This window comes from Pipra filicauda, unplaced genomic scaffold (genome assembly GCF_003945595.2).
Source record: "Pipra filicauda isolate LSUMZ 115617 unplaced genomic scaffold, ASM394559v2 scaffold27_size4233163_pilon, whole genome shotgun sequence".
NCBI lineage: Eukaryota > Metazoa > Chordata > Aves > Passeriformes > Pipridae > Pipra > Pipra filicauda.
The window spans coordinates 3,114,379-3,131,543 of NW_024104398.1; the positions used below are offsets into that span (position 1 = coordinate 3,114,379).

Here is a 17,165-nt window from a genome sequence, read left to right on the forward strand (position 1 = left end):
AAGACACATTTAGGTGGCAAAATGGAAGTTGCTTAGTTGGGGAATAGATTCTAATTCCTTGAAGATCTCTTAATAGTTGCAATGACTGGTTGTAGCTACACAAGAGAATCTATGCAGGAGCACAATTGAATGAAGTAATCTGCTGATGATCTTAGTTCATTTGCTGGGGATAAATGTCACTGTTTCATGACTTTTTTTATATCATGAATGAAAAGGACATGTTGTTAAATCAGTTTTGGTTTTTGTCTTTTTTATGGCTAACTTCCCATTGCTAGTGGAGCTAAAATGTACAACTCTTGTCTCTTGCAGCAGATAAGTTATTAAATTACTTAATTCTGCCAGTATTACATGACTGTTTTATATAAAATTTTCCAGGGAAGAATACCGTACAATGTGGGTGATTGGGTTGGTGTTTAAGAAAACTGAAAATTCTGAAAACTTAAGTGTTGATCTTACCTACGACATTCAGTCTTTTACAGACACAGGTGAGTTTTGCTTTCTAGATGTTCTGGTATTGATAAACTTGTTGAAGTTACTGTCTTTGTTCAAAATGTAGTCTTTATTCATAATGTTCACAATAGTAGTAGAATTGTATCTGGACAGAGAGTAGAAGGATTCAGAGGTATTATTTAGTAGAAGGAGTTAGAGGTATTATTTAATAAACACATTTTCAATGAGTTTTAATTCCTCTAGACACTTCAGACTAACAGTTTTCTGTTTGTTTTCGTTAAAAGTGACAAATTTTGCACGCATCTTCAGATCTTACTGAAAGTGGTACGTTATTTTGTAGTCTTTATTGAACAGACAAATTAGCATATGCGAACTAGCAAGCCTAACCTCAAAAATTTTGAGTATAGTTTTAAATATTTTTGTTATTTGACGAAGCCTAATTTATCAGTGGATTAACAAAACATCTTTTATTCCATGGCATTTTATGCTAGATAATTGATTCAATAACTTTTACTTTCATGCCCAACACTCAGTGCAGAAAAGCTTTTTGACTTTTTCTGATATTTACTTTTTGATTCACAAAAGTAAGTTGGAACACACACAAGAAGTTTGTAAGGAAAGAATTGGTAACAACTGGAGACTGTGACTTTCCAGGGTGTAAGGAACAATAGCTTTGACAGGTTTATCTAATAAATTTGCAGTGTTTTTTTTAAACAAATGACAGTTGAGGCTCAAGTATTCTGTGTTTATAGAGTTAAAGGAATAGGTTCAAGTGCTACCTAATGCAACCCTGGTCTCTGGATTTCCAAGACTCAGTAAGTCTGAGGAAGCAAGGGAATTGGACACCTAGATCTCCCTCCACCTCACACACATGAATGTAATAAGTATATAGGTATATTTATAAATCATGCTAAGGTTTCAAAGTTTTTTACTGTTGTATATAGCTGCAGTGGGATGTCTCTTTCTCAGTCAAAGGGAATTTTATTTTCTTGAGAGGTGGAATATTTCTTGTGATTCTAACTGGTGAAGATGAAACTATAGATATATCCTAATTTTTGAGAATTTAGGAAAGACGTAATACCTTGGCTGCTGCTTTGAAGGAGTAAAAGAATCCAGAAGTTAGTTTCTCAGGTCTTTTATTGTTTTAAACAGACATTTCACATGTATACTTGTCAGAGTTTTTTTATCTGAAAAGACTAAACTTACTTCTATAACTTTGAATGTGATTGCCTTGCACTACATTCCTGAAGTTTGTCTAAATATATGCAGTTTTAAATGGAGTAGCATTCCATCAAAATCATTGTAGACTGTGATGCTCAGTTTTCTTTTCAATTTGTAAATACGCTTCCTGGAGTAACAAACCATTAAAAATTTCTGTTTGTGTTCATGGGTTTTTTGGTAATCTGAAATTAATGTAAATCTGTCTTTATAGTTTTTGATCCATCCTAAAGACTTCTTTGCCCTGTCTTTTGGAATAGACCCCAAGATTTTATTAAAACTAAGAAAGCATTTTAAAGAATGAAAAGAGAGAATAGCTTCCTTTTTAGTGAGAGCAAGGGGAGGAAGAGATGTGAAGAGTGAGCTAGGTTTTCCTTCTATGGAAACTTTGGTAAGACCTAATGTCAGGAACATGAAATGCTTTAGCCATGTCTGGTTTTGCTGAGTGTGCTCCTACCTTAACTGTAACCTGTATAATTTTTACAGAGGCTTTATAAGCTGCTTCAATACCAAGAATTAGTGTAGTCTCTTTAATACACAGTATTCATTGAACTCTTTGTGTGCCTGTCTCTTAACACCTTTATAATTACATCTTCACAACCTATTCACTGAGATTCCTTATGTTTGTAGAATTAGACAGTGAATAAGGGAGATACCTCTTAAATTTTTGTATTTAAGATCTACAGAACAATTCTTTATTCATACATCTACCACAGCTTCGTTCAACATTGTGTGAAAGATCAGGTTTTTCGTTTTTACCTGCCTTTACTTGAACCCAGGATCCTGAGTTGCAGTTCTCTTGCTAGCACTTACCATGTTGACTTCACCAGGAGATGATCTGAGGCGAAGAGAAATGGCTTATTGCAGTAGATAAAATCCAAACAGACAAAACCACTAAAACAACCATACAAGAGGAAAAAAACACAACAAAACCCAAACCAAACAATGCGAAACAAAGCAACAACCCCCCCAACTAAACAGAAGAAAACCTGAACATAAATCATTCTTGTATAACAATGCAGTGGTATATGAGTAGCCAGAGTGATTTGTAATATATTAGTTGACACTCAAGCATTCAACGCCTGAATTAGAACCTGTTTGTTGCAGGAGCTGCATTAGTAAAATCAACTGTGAAGAAAACAGTTTTATATAAATACTGTAATTCTTAAGAGGAAATTTTATTTCTATCTTTAGTCACTTTGAGATGAAATGAACAGTTTGCTTCAGAGGTCTTACTGATAAAAATTATTAACAGTGTAGTTTAGTATGCTTGCAAGATATTTTTCTTGAAAAACAGGTCACCTGTTTCCAAAGTAACATTTGTGTTTGTACTGTCAGTGCTGGCATAGTAGTCAGTTCACTTTCTTCCTCCAGAACAAGAAAACGTTTTCCTTGTTCTTGAGGGTAATAAATGCTCTGAAATGCAATTTGTTTCTGCCTGGGCAAGTAAGTGGACTTTGCAAACTGCTTCAATATGCCATAATGTTATTCTAATTGTGTAGTTTATAGGCAAGCAATAAACAGCAAGATGTTTGAGATGGATATGAAGATTGCTGCAAGGCATGTGAAACGTAAGCAACTTCACCAACTGTTACCTAATCACGTGCTTCAGAAAAAGAAAAAGGTAATCTTGGCTAATATTTGAGACCAGTAAAAAAAAACATTGAGAAATGATTCCTCAGCTTTTTAGACTTACTAATCAGAGAACTAAAATCACATTTTAAAGTCCTAATTTTCTCTGCAATGTGATCTCCTTTGAATGTAGTGGTATTAATACATGCACTAAATATAACGTTAGATTTCCCAGAACATCATCAACATGGATAGTATCTTCAGGTCTGACTGAAATACTATATTTTGTTTGCCTTTCTAAACTAAACAGATTTAATACAGTGTAATTAATAAGGGTTTTAATCTCTCTCAGCATTTTAACATGCAGATTACTTAAAGGAAGCATCTGTAACAGTACAATAGAACAACCAGACAAGGGATTCTTGCTATCTCCAGCTCTTTTTTCTTATATTAGATTTTTCTCTCAGGCTCCTTCCTAAATGTAAAATTGCAAATCATCAAATAGAAACAGAGTAGAATGTTGAACTGTTTGCTGCCTTTTTGTATCTTGAGACAATAGTCTGTTGCTGTAACTGATATTGAATCATTAGAGATAATTTCAAGGAAAGTATTCTTCAACCTGCAGCTTGGCAGCTTTTGGTATCATATGCTCTTTTAATTAAAAGTAAAAGATTAAATTATAGTTTTAACATCAGAAAGTTTCCCATTGTCTGGCCGGGATTATTTTCTCCCTCAATGTATAGTTTAGTTAACCTGTGGCCATATATGAGAATGGTAGCAGTGGTGTTTAGTTAAGGTGCTGTGCTGGATATTGTTTACTTTCAGTGGAGCCAGGAAGAAGGGGTTGGAACACTGAATTGAACACTTCAGTCTATTTCAAAATCCCTGCTGCTTTGTATTAGTTTAGTCTGAGGGCACTACGGGTTCGCTGGTTTTTTTGGATAACTAAACCACTGTTATGTATTCTGTGTTAAGTATATCTGAATAATATGCTTTTTCTGTCTATAGCTGTTCTATATCAAGTGCTGTTTTAAAGAATAGGAAGTCTTTATTGACACGAGGTGTAGATCTGTTACAGAGGACAATGTAAATATTTAGTAATACATCTCTAAGTAGTTCTATGTCAGAGGAGGGCTTTTCTTCTCTGCAGACTAAGTTCAAATCAGTCTCTAAATTCTTAACTGTGGTTTTGATGTAGATCAGTTACTTTAAAGTTAATGAAAGTCCACAAAAATCAAAGAAACTTGAAATAAAGCTGAAAATACAATTATGAAATACAATAACTGTTTCTAGTTTTGAACGTTTGGTTCAGACAAATCTGTACCAGAGTTGTGAACATGAAAATGTAAATGCTTGTCGTGACAGGATAGTCAATTACTTACATGTAAAAGGATTTGAAAATTGTCTATTTATATGTTTGCATTTTGAAATTACCTGAATCTTCATTGAGTTTTAAACCTTTAATTAGACTAATGGAATTTGCCTTCTGGATTGCAGCATTCGACAGAAGGGATCAGGTTGACAGCTCTGAATGACAGCAGTCTTGACTTGTCTATGGACAGTGATAACAGCACGTCTGTGCCTTCACCTACTAGTGCTATGAAGACGAGTCCATTGAACAGTTCCGGAAGTTCTCAGGGGTAATGGAGACTTTCAGTCTTGTTGCTGCTCTCAGTTCCTGAATTACTTGTGTTAAAAGCATGGCAAATACTGCATGTGTGAGTACAGTTTCCAGGTTGTGACTGTTCCAAACTGGAGATTGTTGACACTCTTATTTCCAATTGGAGCACTAGAGCAGCAGGCTTAAATTTTGGGGATAGTTAGTGTAACACTGGACTTCAGATGAGGAATTATAAAATGGGGTAAAAATGCTTAGAAGAGCACAGTGATCTAAGAACTTGGGTGCTGCAGTAGGAGGCTATGAGAGGTAGTGAGCAGGAAACTGAGGTGATATGGTGAGGAAGTGTTACATGAGTTTTGGATCCAAGTATGAGACAGTAGAGAAGTTTAGGCTTTCTGTCTTGGAAGTCAGTAGTGCTGCTGCTATTACTGATGATATCTATACAAATTAAATTTAGGAACATAATTTTCTGTTGTATTTTCAAAGTATATTTGTTTTTCTTAACTCTAACTTTCTGTATTAAGTCTTTTCCTACCTAAACTCCAATTTGCCCAAATAAATCACATTTACTCTCTTCTTTCAAGAGTCTCATGTTCTTTTATACAAGAGAACTTATCATCAATCTCCTACAATTCTACAGTATTACAGTGTATACTACAGGACATTGTGTAGGATGAAATACTGAACTTCATTTAACTTAGTACTTTTGCCAGTGCTTATTTAGTTAGTCTTCCCTGGTAAATGATAAAGTGGTAAATGGTAAACACTTACTGTGCTATTAAAACAAGTCTGTGATATCTAGGATGTCACACTTGAAGTGGATACTGGCCTGCTGATTTTAGACACACGCTGCTTCCTAATTTCTTAAAAATTAAATAAAGAACCTTTTTTTGGTCATGGGAAGCCCCAGGCCTTTGCTTGGGAAGTCCAGACTGAAATATTGTTATAATGGTGTGTGTAGATTAAAACCAAACTTTCTATTTTAGTCTTTCCACACTGGTTTTGTTTCATCCTTCAGGAAATAGTTTTTTGCCCCGTACCTTATTTGGGCGGATATTGCCTTAATTTTTGCCTTTTTTTAAAATGCAGCTTCTTCCTGGTCTAAAAAACCATCATTGAAGTGGTTTAAATTAAATATTTGAAATAGCTTCCACTGCTTGAGTTTGGTAGCAGATTGCCAGTGCTCATTTGAATCTTTTTACTGACTTAGTAAGTTCTGCTCTGTAATGTAGGTGAAATATCAGCTATAGTTGCTGACCATACAAGGCAGGTCATGTAGCACCATAGCTTTACTACTGTGTTCAGCATTTCATAATTTTTCTCTTTTTAGCAGAAGCAGTCCTGCGCCAGCTGTAACAGCAGCATCTGTGACCAACACACAGGCTTCTGAAGTCACTGTGCCACAAATAAATTCCAGTGAAAGCTCAGGGGGTAAGTAAAATGGCATAGCATATTGTTCCTATTGATTTTTTAGTAAAGTTTATACGGCAGTTTTTCTTACAGTTTGAGTCTTCTAGTCTTAGCATGTGCCGTAACGTTTTTTTCTTGATACAGAGAGTTAACTAATTTCTTTAGGACTCAGAAAATCATGCTGGAATATTTTATGCCATTATGTTTACTTCTTTTATTCTTGGGGATTTATATTTGCCATTCACAATAGCAGTAGTTTTCCAATGACCTGTTGGAGGTCTGTAGTTCATTTGGTTAAATGAGGAAAAACTACTTAGAACTGGAAGAGCAATTTTTATATTTATTTTTAATTCATTTTGTAGTTATACTCGCGATGGATCTGTACTGTCTGTAGTCTGTGCTCCCTGTTCCTGCTCCTTGTGCTTCATGAAATTGATTCTAGGAATGAAAAAGACTCAGATGTAAGCAGAACACATGTTCCTTACTGATGTCTGTTCAGATATGTCCCACTGTGTGTGCTGATTTTATCCTCCATTTTCTGCAAGAAAAAGTACACTTTACTTAAAAATAAAAATTTGACTCTTTGATCAAAGAATAAAAGCATCTGGTGAAAATGTTCTCTTAGCAGAGTCAGCTACTCCTTGTTTTTGATGGAGCTTTAGCTGTGTACAAGGAGCAAGTCAAAAATAGATGGAAAAGGGTAGCAACTGGTTAGCCTTTCAAGATGAAATCTCTCATTTCACTCTTGACATGTGGGATGGTGGAGTGTTTGTCCATGAGCACTAAATTCAGCTTAAATGACATGACCGGTTTTTGGATTTGAAAGCATATCAGTTTATCATTCTTGTATTCTGGTTAATGAAAATGTTAATCACCTGATAGTTGTTAATGAAAAATTTCCTCAGTATATTTTTTCTCATCCTGGAGCATCTCCCTATGTGTGCTTATTGGTTTGAGGTAGGCAATTGATGAGATCGAGCTTTGTCATATAGAGCATTTTTCAAAACTATGTATATAATGTGAGTTCTTTATCTGATGCTCTGTGATGACTTTATATTTGTCATTGTGTATCTAAGCCTGAGAAGCGATAAACTTTGTTTTTGAGTGACAAAGCGAGTATCAAACTGCTCTTGGATTTGATTTAAGGTAGTCTTGGCAATGCACAGTGGCTGAGTACAGAAGCAGTAAAACTTCTTTGGGTACCATGAATAACACAGTTGTATTAGTGCAGAGCTTTGCCTACTGTTAAGCCTACTGTTAAGCGGGGTTAATTAGACTAAGCAGTGTGTCACTGACATGGCTACTCTGGGTTTGGTACAGGAATTCTCCCTCAGAATCGTAGGCTGTTAAGGGGTTGGAATGGACCTTAAAGATCATCTAGTCCCAACCCCTCCTGTCATAGGGACACCTCCCACTAGACCAGTTTGCTCATGGTCTTACCCAGACTGGCTTTGAACACTGCCAGAATTGGGGCATCCACAACCTCCCTGGGCAACCTGTTTCAGTGTCTCACCACCCTTACAGTAAAAAATTTCTTTCTAATATTTAGCCTAAATTTCCCCCTTTCAATTCGTACCCATTACTCCTTGTCCTGTCGCTACAGTTCCTGATGAAGAGCCCCTCTCTGGCTTCCCAGTAGTCCCCCTTCAGATACTGGAAGGTTGCTATGAGTTCTTCAGGCTGAACAGCCCCAACTTTCTCAGCCTATCTTTGTAGGCGAGGTGCTCCAGTCTTCTTATCGATTTCGTTGCCCTCTTCTGGACTTGCTCCAACAGTTCCATGTCCTTATGTTGGGGACACCAGAACTGCACACAGTCCTCCTGGTGGGGTCTCACAAGAGCAGAGTGGAGGGGGAGTATCATCTCCCTTGACCTGCTGACCACATTCCTTTTGATGCAGCCCAGGATTCTGTTGGCATTCTGGGCTGTGAGCATACACTGCTGCCTCACTGAATTTTTTACCGACCATCCCCCCCCAAGTGTTTCTCCTCAAGGCTGTTCTCAGTCACTTCTCCAGCCAACCTGTAGGTGTATCTGGGATTGCCATGACCCATGTGGGACCTTGCACTTCACTTTATTCAGCTTCATGAGGTTTCCATTACTACACCTCTCAAGCCTGTCCAGGTCCCTCCGGATGGAATCCCTTCCCTCCAGTTGTGTCGGTTGCACCACACAGCTTGGTGTTGTCAGCAGACTTGCTGAGGGTGCAGTCAAGCTCGAGAATGAGCTTGAAACTAAACTGTGCTGTGTATGCATACCTGCTGTTCCAAACTTGATGCTTATACCATTGTCTACCATTTCCTTGGTGTCTGCTTGATACCAGTGGTTTTGAATAGAGACCAGAAATATCAATAATTGAACTGAAATGATTGTACCAACTCATCTTGTTGAAGATCTTTAAATTATTTATCCATAGGTACTTCAAATGAAAGCATTCCTCAAACTGCCACACAACCAGCCATTTCTCCACCACCAAAGCCTACCATCTCTAGAATTGTTCCCTCAGCGTATCTATTAAATCCATCACCAAGAACTTCAGGAAATGTTGCAACAAAAATGCCTAGCCCTGTCACAGCAGTGAAAAGGACATCTTCTCCCCATAAAGAAGAGTCTCCTAAGAAAATTAAAATTGAAGAGGTATTTGAGATTTTGACATCATACCACAGCAATGTTCAAAATTTTGAATATTCATTTCACCCACAGAGTGCTGATTCTCATATTTCAGATTTCAGATATTCCTACTCTGATTGCATTGCTGCTTGATATTTTTTGCTTGCTAAGGTGTTAGTACTTTTATTATGTTGATATTCATCATATGACACATGTACTACATTAGCACAAATGCTTAGGTGCTAAATTCTTGTCTTAAAAGCAATTATTTTGGTAAGACTATAACATGCTAAGTCTTACAACTAATTCTGTCCTCAAAAACACTTTATGACCTTATTGTCTTGTTGATTTTTTTTTTTTTTAAATTCTTTATGTTTTGTAATAGTTTCTGTTTGCATTTCAGCAGGATGAAATAAGTGAAGATACTAGCTGTATAGATTTGAATGAACATGAAAAAATGGAAGCTAAGGTATCTATGACTAGACCATATAATTTTGTGTATATTAATTGGGACTCTTTCCTGTGAAAACTACTGTGTTTCCTTCTAGGAATGACTAAGGCTGTGTGGAGATATAGACTCTCCAGTAAAGATATCAAAACGGATGTTATTTTCTTAACATTTGTCAGTATTGATGAATTGCAGTCCATTACCTGCTGCCAGGCTAGGTTGACCCTGAGTCCATAGTTACATGGAATTGTGATTTCTTTGCGGGTCATTCATATGGTATTAGGCAAGGTGAAAAAATTGGTGATGATATTTATATATCAATTTGTTAAATCAGGTAAGGGATTTGTCAATATGCTGTGTTTTGCCTAATGTATGATAATTAGTTAAAGAACAGTTACCCTACCTAACTGAGAATCCCAAAGCCGGGTGCTGCCTTGTTCACTTTTTAGACTAAAAAATATTTCAAGTGATGGTAAATCTTTTCTGGCAGTGAAATTATTTTATGAAGTTACAGCATACCTTTGGGGGATTTCAGAGATTCAGTGTGCCCCTCCAGTATCTTGTAATTTAGCAGACAATTTTTCTGCTTAGTGGTGAACAGAAAGGGTGGCAGTCTCTCTTTAGTCTTATGATAGCAGCTCTCCACTTGGGCATATACGTTTTTTATATGCATGTTCTGTTATCTTCGGAAAACTCTGAAAAATGTGCTCAAACTCGTGTTAAAGTGCTTTGGTTTATAGCTTCAACTCCCTTAAATGAGGAATTGTATCTTGTTTTGTAGTCACCTTGAAATCTCTTTGAACTTAAGACAGGTGAGGGCAAAAATACATGTAAACACTTAATCCTTGCTTCGAAAATAGATCCTCTGCATACAGGTCAATGTAAAAGACATAGGTAATCCTATTAGCTTTTACTGGCAGTCTCTTCTAAATCTTTTGTCGTTCATATACATGGAAGGAAAGGGTGGAATGAAATTTTTTAATTAGCGTAGACATAGGGTTTTTTTTCATTGAAATGCAGACTTTTTTTAGGGTATGGTTACTAAATGGTACAATTTTAACTAACAGACTGTTTTTATTAAAATGAGAATGTACCATTGTCCTGCTTTAGCCCTGTAGTTCCACTGTTGCACCTGAAAAACAGGCTCTGCTACTCATCTATTAATTCAGAAAGCTGATTGAACCCATTAAAGCAGCAGGAAAACTTTTATGGCAGAGTGGCAAAAGTAGTGGAAAAGCAGTTGAATTTGCAACAAATTCTGAAACTTTTCCCATGATCTTCCTTGATTATACACTTTTTGTCTTAATGGAGTTGAATTATTAATGTTTTCCTATAGGATTCTGTATAAAAGATGTTAAGTGGTTAAAGTGACAACTGAGAAGTGATGTAGCTTATGTTGATGTCAAATTCCTAATCAGGGAAACAGTTTCTAATGTGGTGATTCCTACATTATAAAAGGAAGAGTATCAATGCAGCAAGCACCTAAGCTTGCCTTTTCCTTTTGCTATATATGCACAATATAAAGCATTCTGGTTAGTGGAGATCTATATAAGTAGCTTTTATAATGGGAAGTGGTGTAACTTTGGTGATACTTTTAATTTTTTCAGGAGCAACCTGAGACAGAAGTGAATGTTAATTCTCAAGCAGAAACTCTTCAGACAACTTCTCTGCAAGCTCCTCAGGTACTGTTTTTAAAAGCGATACCTCCATGTGTGTTTGCACCGATCAGTGGTGAAAGCATTGAAATTGAGTCCAGATGCTAAAAATAAATGTAAAATTTTTAATATAAATCCATTGTATGGAAAACTACTTGTTACTGTCACAATTTTTGTGTTTTAGATGGTCATTGATCTTATTGAATGTGCATTGTAGCTAAACATGTATGGCTTGCCATACAAACTGACTGAAGCTGGATTCGCTCTTCTGAATTGTGCCTTCAAAGTAAGGGGCTCAGTTTATTCCTTTGTGCTTTGCACATCACAGAATAATCCTTTCTAACAAAGAAACAAATGCTTTAAATAGCAGCTGCTCAAAGATATCCAGGTAGAGGTTGAGAATATCTGAAACGTGACTTCAGATTCTGATATTTGGTATGAGAGAGAAGTTGTGATCTTGTCATTCCTTAGCTAGCTGTGTTTTGCTTCACTGCAGGTGTTAAAAGTGTAAGGTCCATTGGATAAATAGACACTGAGAATTCTTAAGTTTTTGTTTCTGTTGGCTTTTTGTAACAACTTTTAGAGAGCACATCTTTGTCTTACTAGCATTTTTAAGCTTCTCTTAGTGCTCTACTGATTAAAATTTCACTATCACAAAGCATTTTATGCACACTTGAGTCATTAAATGATGTGTAGTAAATATATTGGTTGAAAATGGAGATCTATTGCAATAGTATTTAATAGTATTTCTTACTGGATGTTTTGAACTATATGAACAGTACTGAATATAAAGATAACAAGATTGTTTGGGAAAAACTGTAGATGCTACATGGGCTCTCTGAACTGCTTCAGGGAAGTTTTTAGGTCATTTAGTAAGTACACCAAGTTTATTTCACCTGTTGTTGAGGGGTGATTATTGTATAAAGCTTGTGTAGTTGTAGGAAAAGTAATCTGGAAACTACAAAAGAATAGTGAGCCTCTTGTGTTGTTTTTCAGTGTTCTCATTGTCTTTGTTTAAAACACTGCCCATGTTGCCCGTAACAAAGACACAAACCAACAGAGTGCTGGTTTATGCGGTGCTTTATTCGGGGCCCGGGAACCTGAGGACTAGCGTCCCAAGTCAGGATTCCAAAGACCCTCATTCTCAATTCAGCTTTTATACACAAACAAGTTTACGTGCAGTTTCCACAGCAAAACAGTTACATTTAGTTACAAACAAGCTCATACTTCATACTGATAACAATTGATAATCATCTACTCTAATCATAAATCTGCTTAGGTTGTCTTACTCCTAGAAACTGTTTAACAGACCCTTACCACATCCAAGGTAACAAATCATTATATACATGCTTGACTAAATCTTTTGATTATTGTTTCCACTTCTTCAGCACATTTTATGCTTGCAAACAAGGTTGCTAACTTACTACTTTGGAGTTTTGCTTTCTAGGCCTACTCTCCTACTAAGCCTTAGCCATTCTACTACTAAATTTAAATTGCTCTGTAACACCCATGTTGCAGAAAATAGTAACATATCAAACCACAGATCAGGACTGACCAGAGTGGGTTACTGGGGGCGGGGACAAGGCAGGAGGTCAGAGCTATTTTACCCTGGGTCCTTGTTGCACTGTGCTTTGCTACTGATCAGCCAGTGTTAACTCGGTTGATTTGTTTTGTTTGTTTTTTAATAAAGCAACATTTTAGAGCAGTCATTTTAATGAAGCTTTCCCCATGTATAAAATTTTTCTTATATTAATTTTGACTGTTTATAACATAAGAAAATATTTGATGTGAAGTAATACATAATAACTGGGTTATTGGGATGGCAAATACTGTGCCACAGTGGAAGAGAAAATACTTTAGAAGGTAATAAAACCCCCATCCCAACATTAGAAGCATGTAAGGCAAGTAAGAAATTAATGAATCACACTCAATCTTGAGAGAGTTTCTTTTCTGTGTTTTCCTTTAGTTGGCTTTAGATACAACTTTGCTTAATAGTATTTAAGTCTTAAGTGAGAAAAAAGTGTTCAGACTGTTGTCAAGGTGGAATTCTTAACTCATTCATACAACGTGTTTTGTAAAGTTTGTCATACCTCTTTTCTCATAAATGTAAACCAATATGAAAAACTGGAAATTTGACTGTGAAGAGATTTTCAACAGTCAGGACTGTGAATGTATGAAAACACATACTTTGCACTGGGGACAGCTTTTCATCACTCATCTGTAAGGGGCAGAGACTTAACACTGAATTGTTAAAAGGATTTTTAAATACTAAACATGTAGATCAGATAATAGATGTCACTGATCAAGCAACCTTTTTATGTGGATATTATGTTTTACTATAATACAGGTTATTAGTAGGCTCAGCTTGATCTGCAGCACTTGTGAATTTCTTGCAGTTGTTGAAAAGGGCAGTGCACACAGACTCTTGTACAAATTTTCTTTAGTAAAGACTATGTAGGCAAAGGAAATATCTGCTTCTATATTTGATTTGTAATTATCCTTGTCTTCATATATTCCTAAAAAGTCTTCTAAAGATCTTGGTTTTGAAAGTTAATGCCAATTACTACAAAATTTTTCTTTTTAATATTTAAAAAGTTAAAATACAACCAAACTTCTTCTTTTCTTTTCAGAAAACACCCAGTACAGACCTTTCAGATATCCCTGCTCTCCCTGCAAATCCTATTCCTGTTATCAAGAATTCAATAAAATTGAGATTGAACCGGTAAAAACAACCTCAGGGGTCCATAAACAGTATCTGCCAACTCAACCTGTTGTCTTCTAATGCTAGAAAAAAAGGAGAATGGAGGGTGCAAGACTAGAACATAATCGCAAGTGGATTTAGGTATATTTTGTGCACTTCCCTTTCTGGACTAAAATTGCCGCTTGATTGGAAGTCCAGGTTAGTATGTGAAGCCAGGAGTACAATTAATGTGTTAGCAACAGTTGCATTAAATATTTCAAAGGATTACTGCCTTTAAAAACATGAACACTATTTGTAGCCATATTTGACATTCTGATTGAATTTGTTTGAATTGTTTCAAAATTGAGATTAAACTGGCATAAGAATCCCTTAATGCACTTTTATGTACTTTTTTTATTGGAGTATGACTAATTTTAGATCTTTAGCTGATACACTTTCATTTTATTGAAGAATCTCTTCAACAGTAGTAATTTGCAAATTGGATGACATTCTGTGATGTACTATACATTGAAAACAAAGTGTATAGTATATTTACTTCAACTGCCATCAAGCAGCAGTAAGTCTTTAAAATGTAATGTCAAATCTTGGGGTTATAACTTGAGGAGGTAATTGGGAAGTTTTGGTATTGGTGGGACATGATTAAGATGTGGTCTACTTTTATTTATAAGATTATTTTAAGGTGCATACAGATCAGCAATCAAACAGTAAATAAACTTTCTTTTGAGCTAATTGAACTCCTTATTCCCTTTTTTGATCCCTTTATTTCTTGGGAAAAGCTTTTGCATTTTATGTTCTTTTTTTTGGTGGGTTTTTTTAATTATTTTTTCAGCTTGTATGCACCATATAGGAGAACAGTTATTTATACAAAATAAAAACAAGCCATGTACTCATTCGGGTTCCCCCCTGCCTCTTACCTAGTCATAATACTTTGTGGCCTCTAGGCACAAATTCAAAATTTGTCCCATGACTAAAGTGTTTAGGTAAATATTGTGTGCCTGTAAAATACAACACCTGTCTTGATGGCCTTTGAATCACTAAATATAAGATGATTTTTGTACACTCCATAAGGGTCCTATATGCATTAAAAAGCTTCAAATTTTAAATAAACGCAAAAAGACTTTTCCCTAAGAATTTTAATCTTTTTATTTTTAGATGGCTCATCAGAAATAGTTTTACATACTGAACAACACCGAATTTTTAAAAATCATATTTCTAGTAAGCACTTGACATCTAGTAAGCTCTCTTACTCCTATTTTTTGTTCTTGTAGTCCTATCAAAAAAGTAACAGCCTTTTTCTTTTGAAAAAACTGAAGCTCTCATGGCAAAGAACAGCAGTATTTGAGGAACATGAGGGATACCAACAGTAATACCAGATGTAGATAACAAACTTCATGTTACTATTACTTAAGTCTGAAGTATGTGGGATGTCAAATCATACTTCCCATACTTTGATTAGCATGTTTTACGAGCTCCCTTCTCCCATTGTGCTCCATCCTATTACATGTGCATCTTTCATGTTAGAGTTAAATTACTTACACTCTTCCCCTTATCCTTCTAAATTAATTCTCCAAAGTCAGAGTGTAGCTTATCTTTTACTTAGGCTGTGCAGTAACTGAAGGGTTTTTTTTTTTGCCATTTGTCTAAGATGTCTAGTATACAATATTTCTCTTTTCCTTGCCCTGTGCAGCCTGCTGTCGTCCACCCCCCAAAGAAGGTTATATCTTAACAGTTGAAGTGTACAAGCTGTCTGTGTATTTTGTGTAGCTATGGAGTTTAGATTGAAATTGCCAGGCACAAATTTAGTCTTGTCATTTTGTTTACACATCGGAAAAATCTTTTTCATTTTATTAAACGTTTCATGTAACTGCACCCAAGTTTTGCCAAGCTGGAAACTTGGAATCTTTCTGTATAGTGACTTTTTAATTCTAGTTTTCATAACCTGGAGATCAGACTGTTGCTTTCGCATGATGTACGTAGTGTCTCATGACTGGAGTTTGCTTTGTTTTATAGTATCTGTACTCCTTGTATTTTTCAAGAGCTATTTTGTAAACAGATGATGTATTTCTCCATTGAAAACACAATAAAAAACAGCACAATCCCATGGTTGTCTGATTTTTTTCTGAAGGTACTAAATTGATTTTACTTTCTTAATTCATACTCGGCTCTTAAATTTTCTGCTAAGTGAAAATACAGTACGGCCTAAAAGAAATACTACATGATGCTTATTTAGAGAAGATTAATTTATGTTTGCTATGGGAAGTGGAAGTAACACTCAGAAGGATTTTGAGTTGTAGTCTGTTAAAGGGAAAGGTTGTGGATTGTGCAGTGGCTTGGTGGGGACAGAGTTTATTCTCAAAAACACCCTAAGCATTTTAAGGGCATCCATTCCTTCTCCCCTGATTAGGAATGTGTCTTAAATTCTTCAAAGCTGACAAAACTAAAAGAAACATGTGCCTAGACAATTTAAGGCTACACTATTTTCTTGGGAAGTCTGAACTTCATTTTTTTAAAAACATTGGCTGTAAGAGTTTTGGCACCACACACTTGCTTTTCTTACAAGTGCTTATTCCTTACGTCAGCAGATGGCACTGTTTCTCTTCTTGTCGAATAGTTTGAGTGTGCCCTGAAATAAAAGTAAAAATTACAAGTAGCTGTGCACCACTTGATTGATCTTTGTATCAGCATGAGCCCAATCCTCCAAATGCTTGATGTGAGTTAACTTTAACAAGTAGTCTCCTTTTGACTAAAATTTCTTTAACTGCTAAAACCACTGGTGATTATGGTCTTCATATTATAATTGCCCTGCCTAAAACAATAAACCTTTGTGTTGTATATATTTTTCACACCATGCAATTGCTTGCCTTGTTTAGAACAGATTAATCATCTTTATATTTTGCCCACCACACCTCCCTTTCATCATGGCTGATGATGTTATTTATGGCTTATCTTTTATTTCCTCTGACCAATAAAAATCTGCTAGTAGATATACAAATTTCTGTTTAGTGTTTCTCAATCTACTGCCAATAAGTCTCAATAGATTGTTTTTCTGAGTTACCCATCATCAGCCTCCAGAAGTAAGTTCACAGACTCATAAGAATTCACAAACAAAAAGCTGAAAATTACTGTTGTAGCCAAAATAATTAACATTAATAAGCCATGGTTTAACAGATGGCTTCAGACATACTGATTTGAATCAGACATTTGAGCTGATGATTTCTAGCTAAAGTTGTGCTTCCTTGATGTAGGTAGTATGTGTGCATGCCACTTTTTAATGCACTAAGAAGTGCATTTCTTGTGGGTTTTGGTTTTTTTTTTTGGTTTGATTTTTGTTTGTTTGTTTTAAACTGCAAAATCTTTAAACTTGAAGCTATAAGTGTATGGTAACTGCATAGTAATTAATATCAATTGATAGTAAATGTGCCTTAATGGGAAAATGAATTTTATCAACAGAAAATTAAAACAGTTCTTCAGCCTCTAGAAT

General features: G+C 35.6%; 1 protein-coding gene across 4 annotated transcripts in view; it reads left to right on the forward strand.

The window, feature by feature from the left end:
• Positions 1 to 15,785, forward strand: part of PAPOLA (poly(A) polymerase alpha) — a 45,014-nt gene extending 29,229 nt beyond the window's left edge. The window contains exons 15-22 of one of the 4 annotated variants that reach the window (XM_027718367.2): positions 376 to 485; positions 3,171 to 3,292; positions 4,738 to 4,880; positions 6,195 to 6,292; positions 8,687 to 8,907; positions 9,287 to 9,349; positions 10,936 to 11,010; positions 13,614 to 13,709. In XM_027718367.2, the coding sequence (XP_027574168.1) occupies positions 376 to 485; positions 3,171 to 3,292; positions 4,738 to 4,880; positions 6,195 to 6,292; positions 8,687 to 8,907; positions 9,287 to 9,349; positions 10,936 to 11,010; positions 13,614 to 13,709 (928 nt within the window). Of the gene's footprint in view, positions 1 to 375; positions 486 to 3,170; positions 3,293 to 4,737; positions 4,881 to 6,191; positions 6,293 to 8,686; positions 8,908 to 9,283; positions 9,350 to 10,935; positions 11,011 to 13,613 lie in introns of all 4 variants that reach the window. The other 3 variants (XM_027718364.2, XM_027718365.2, XM_027718366.2) reach the window with 3 other exon arrangements.
• The last annotated feature ends 1,380 nt before the right edge of the window (positions 15,786 to 17,165 follow it).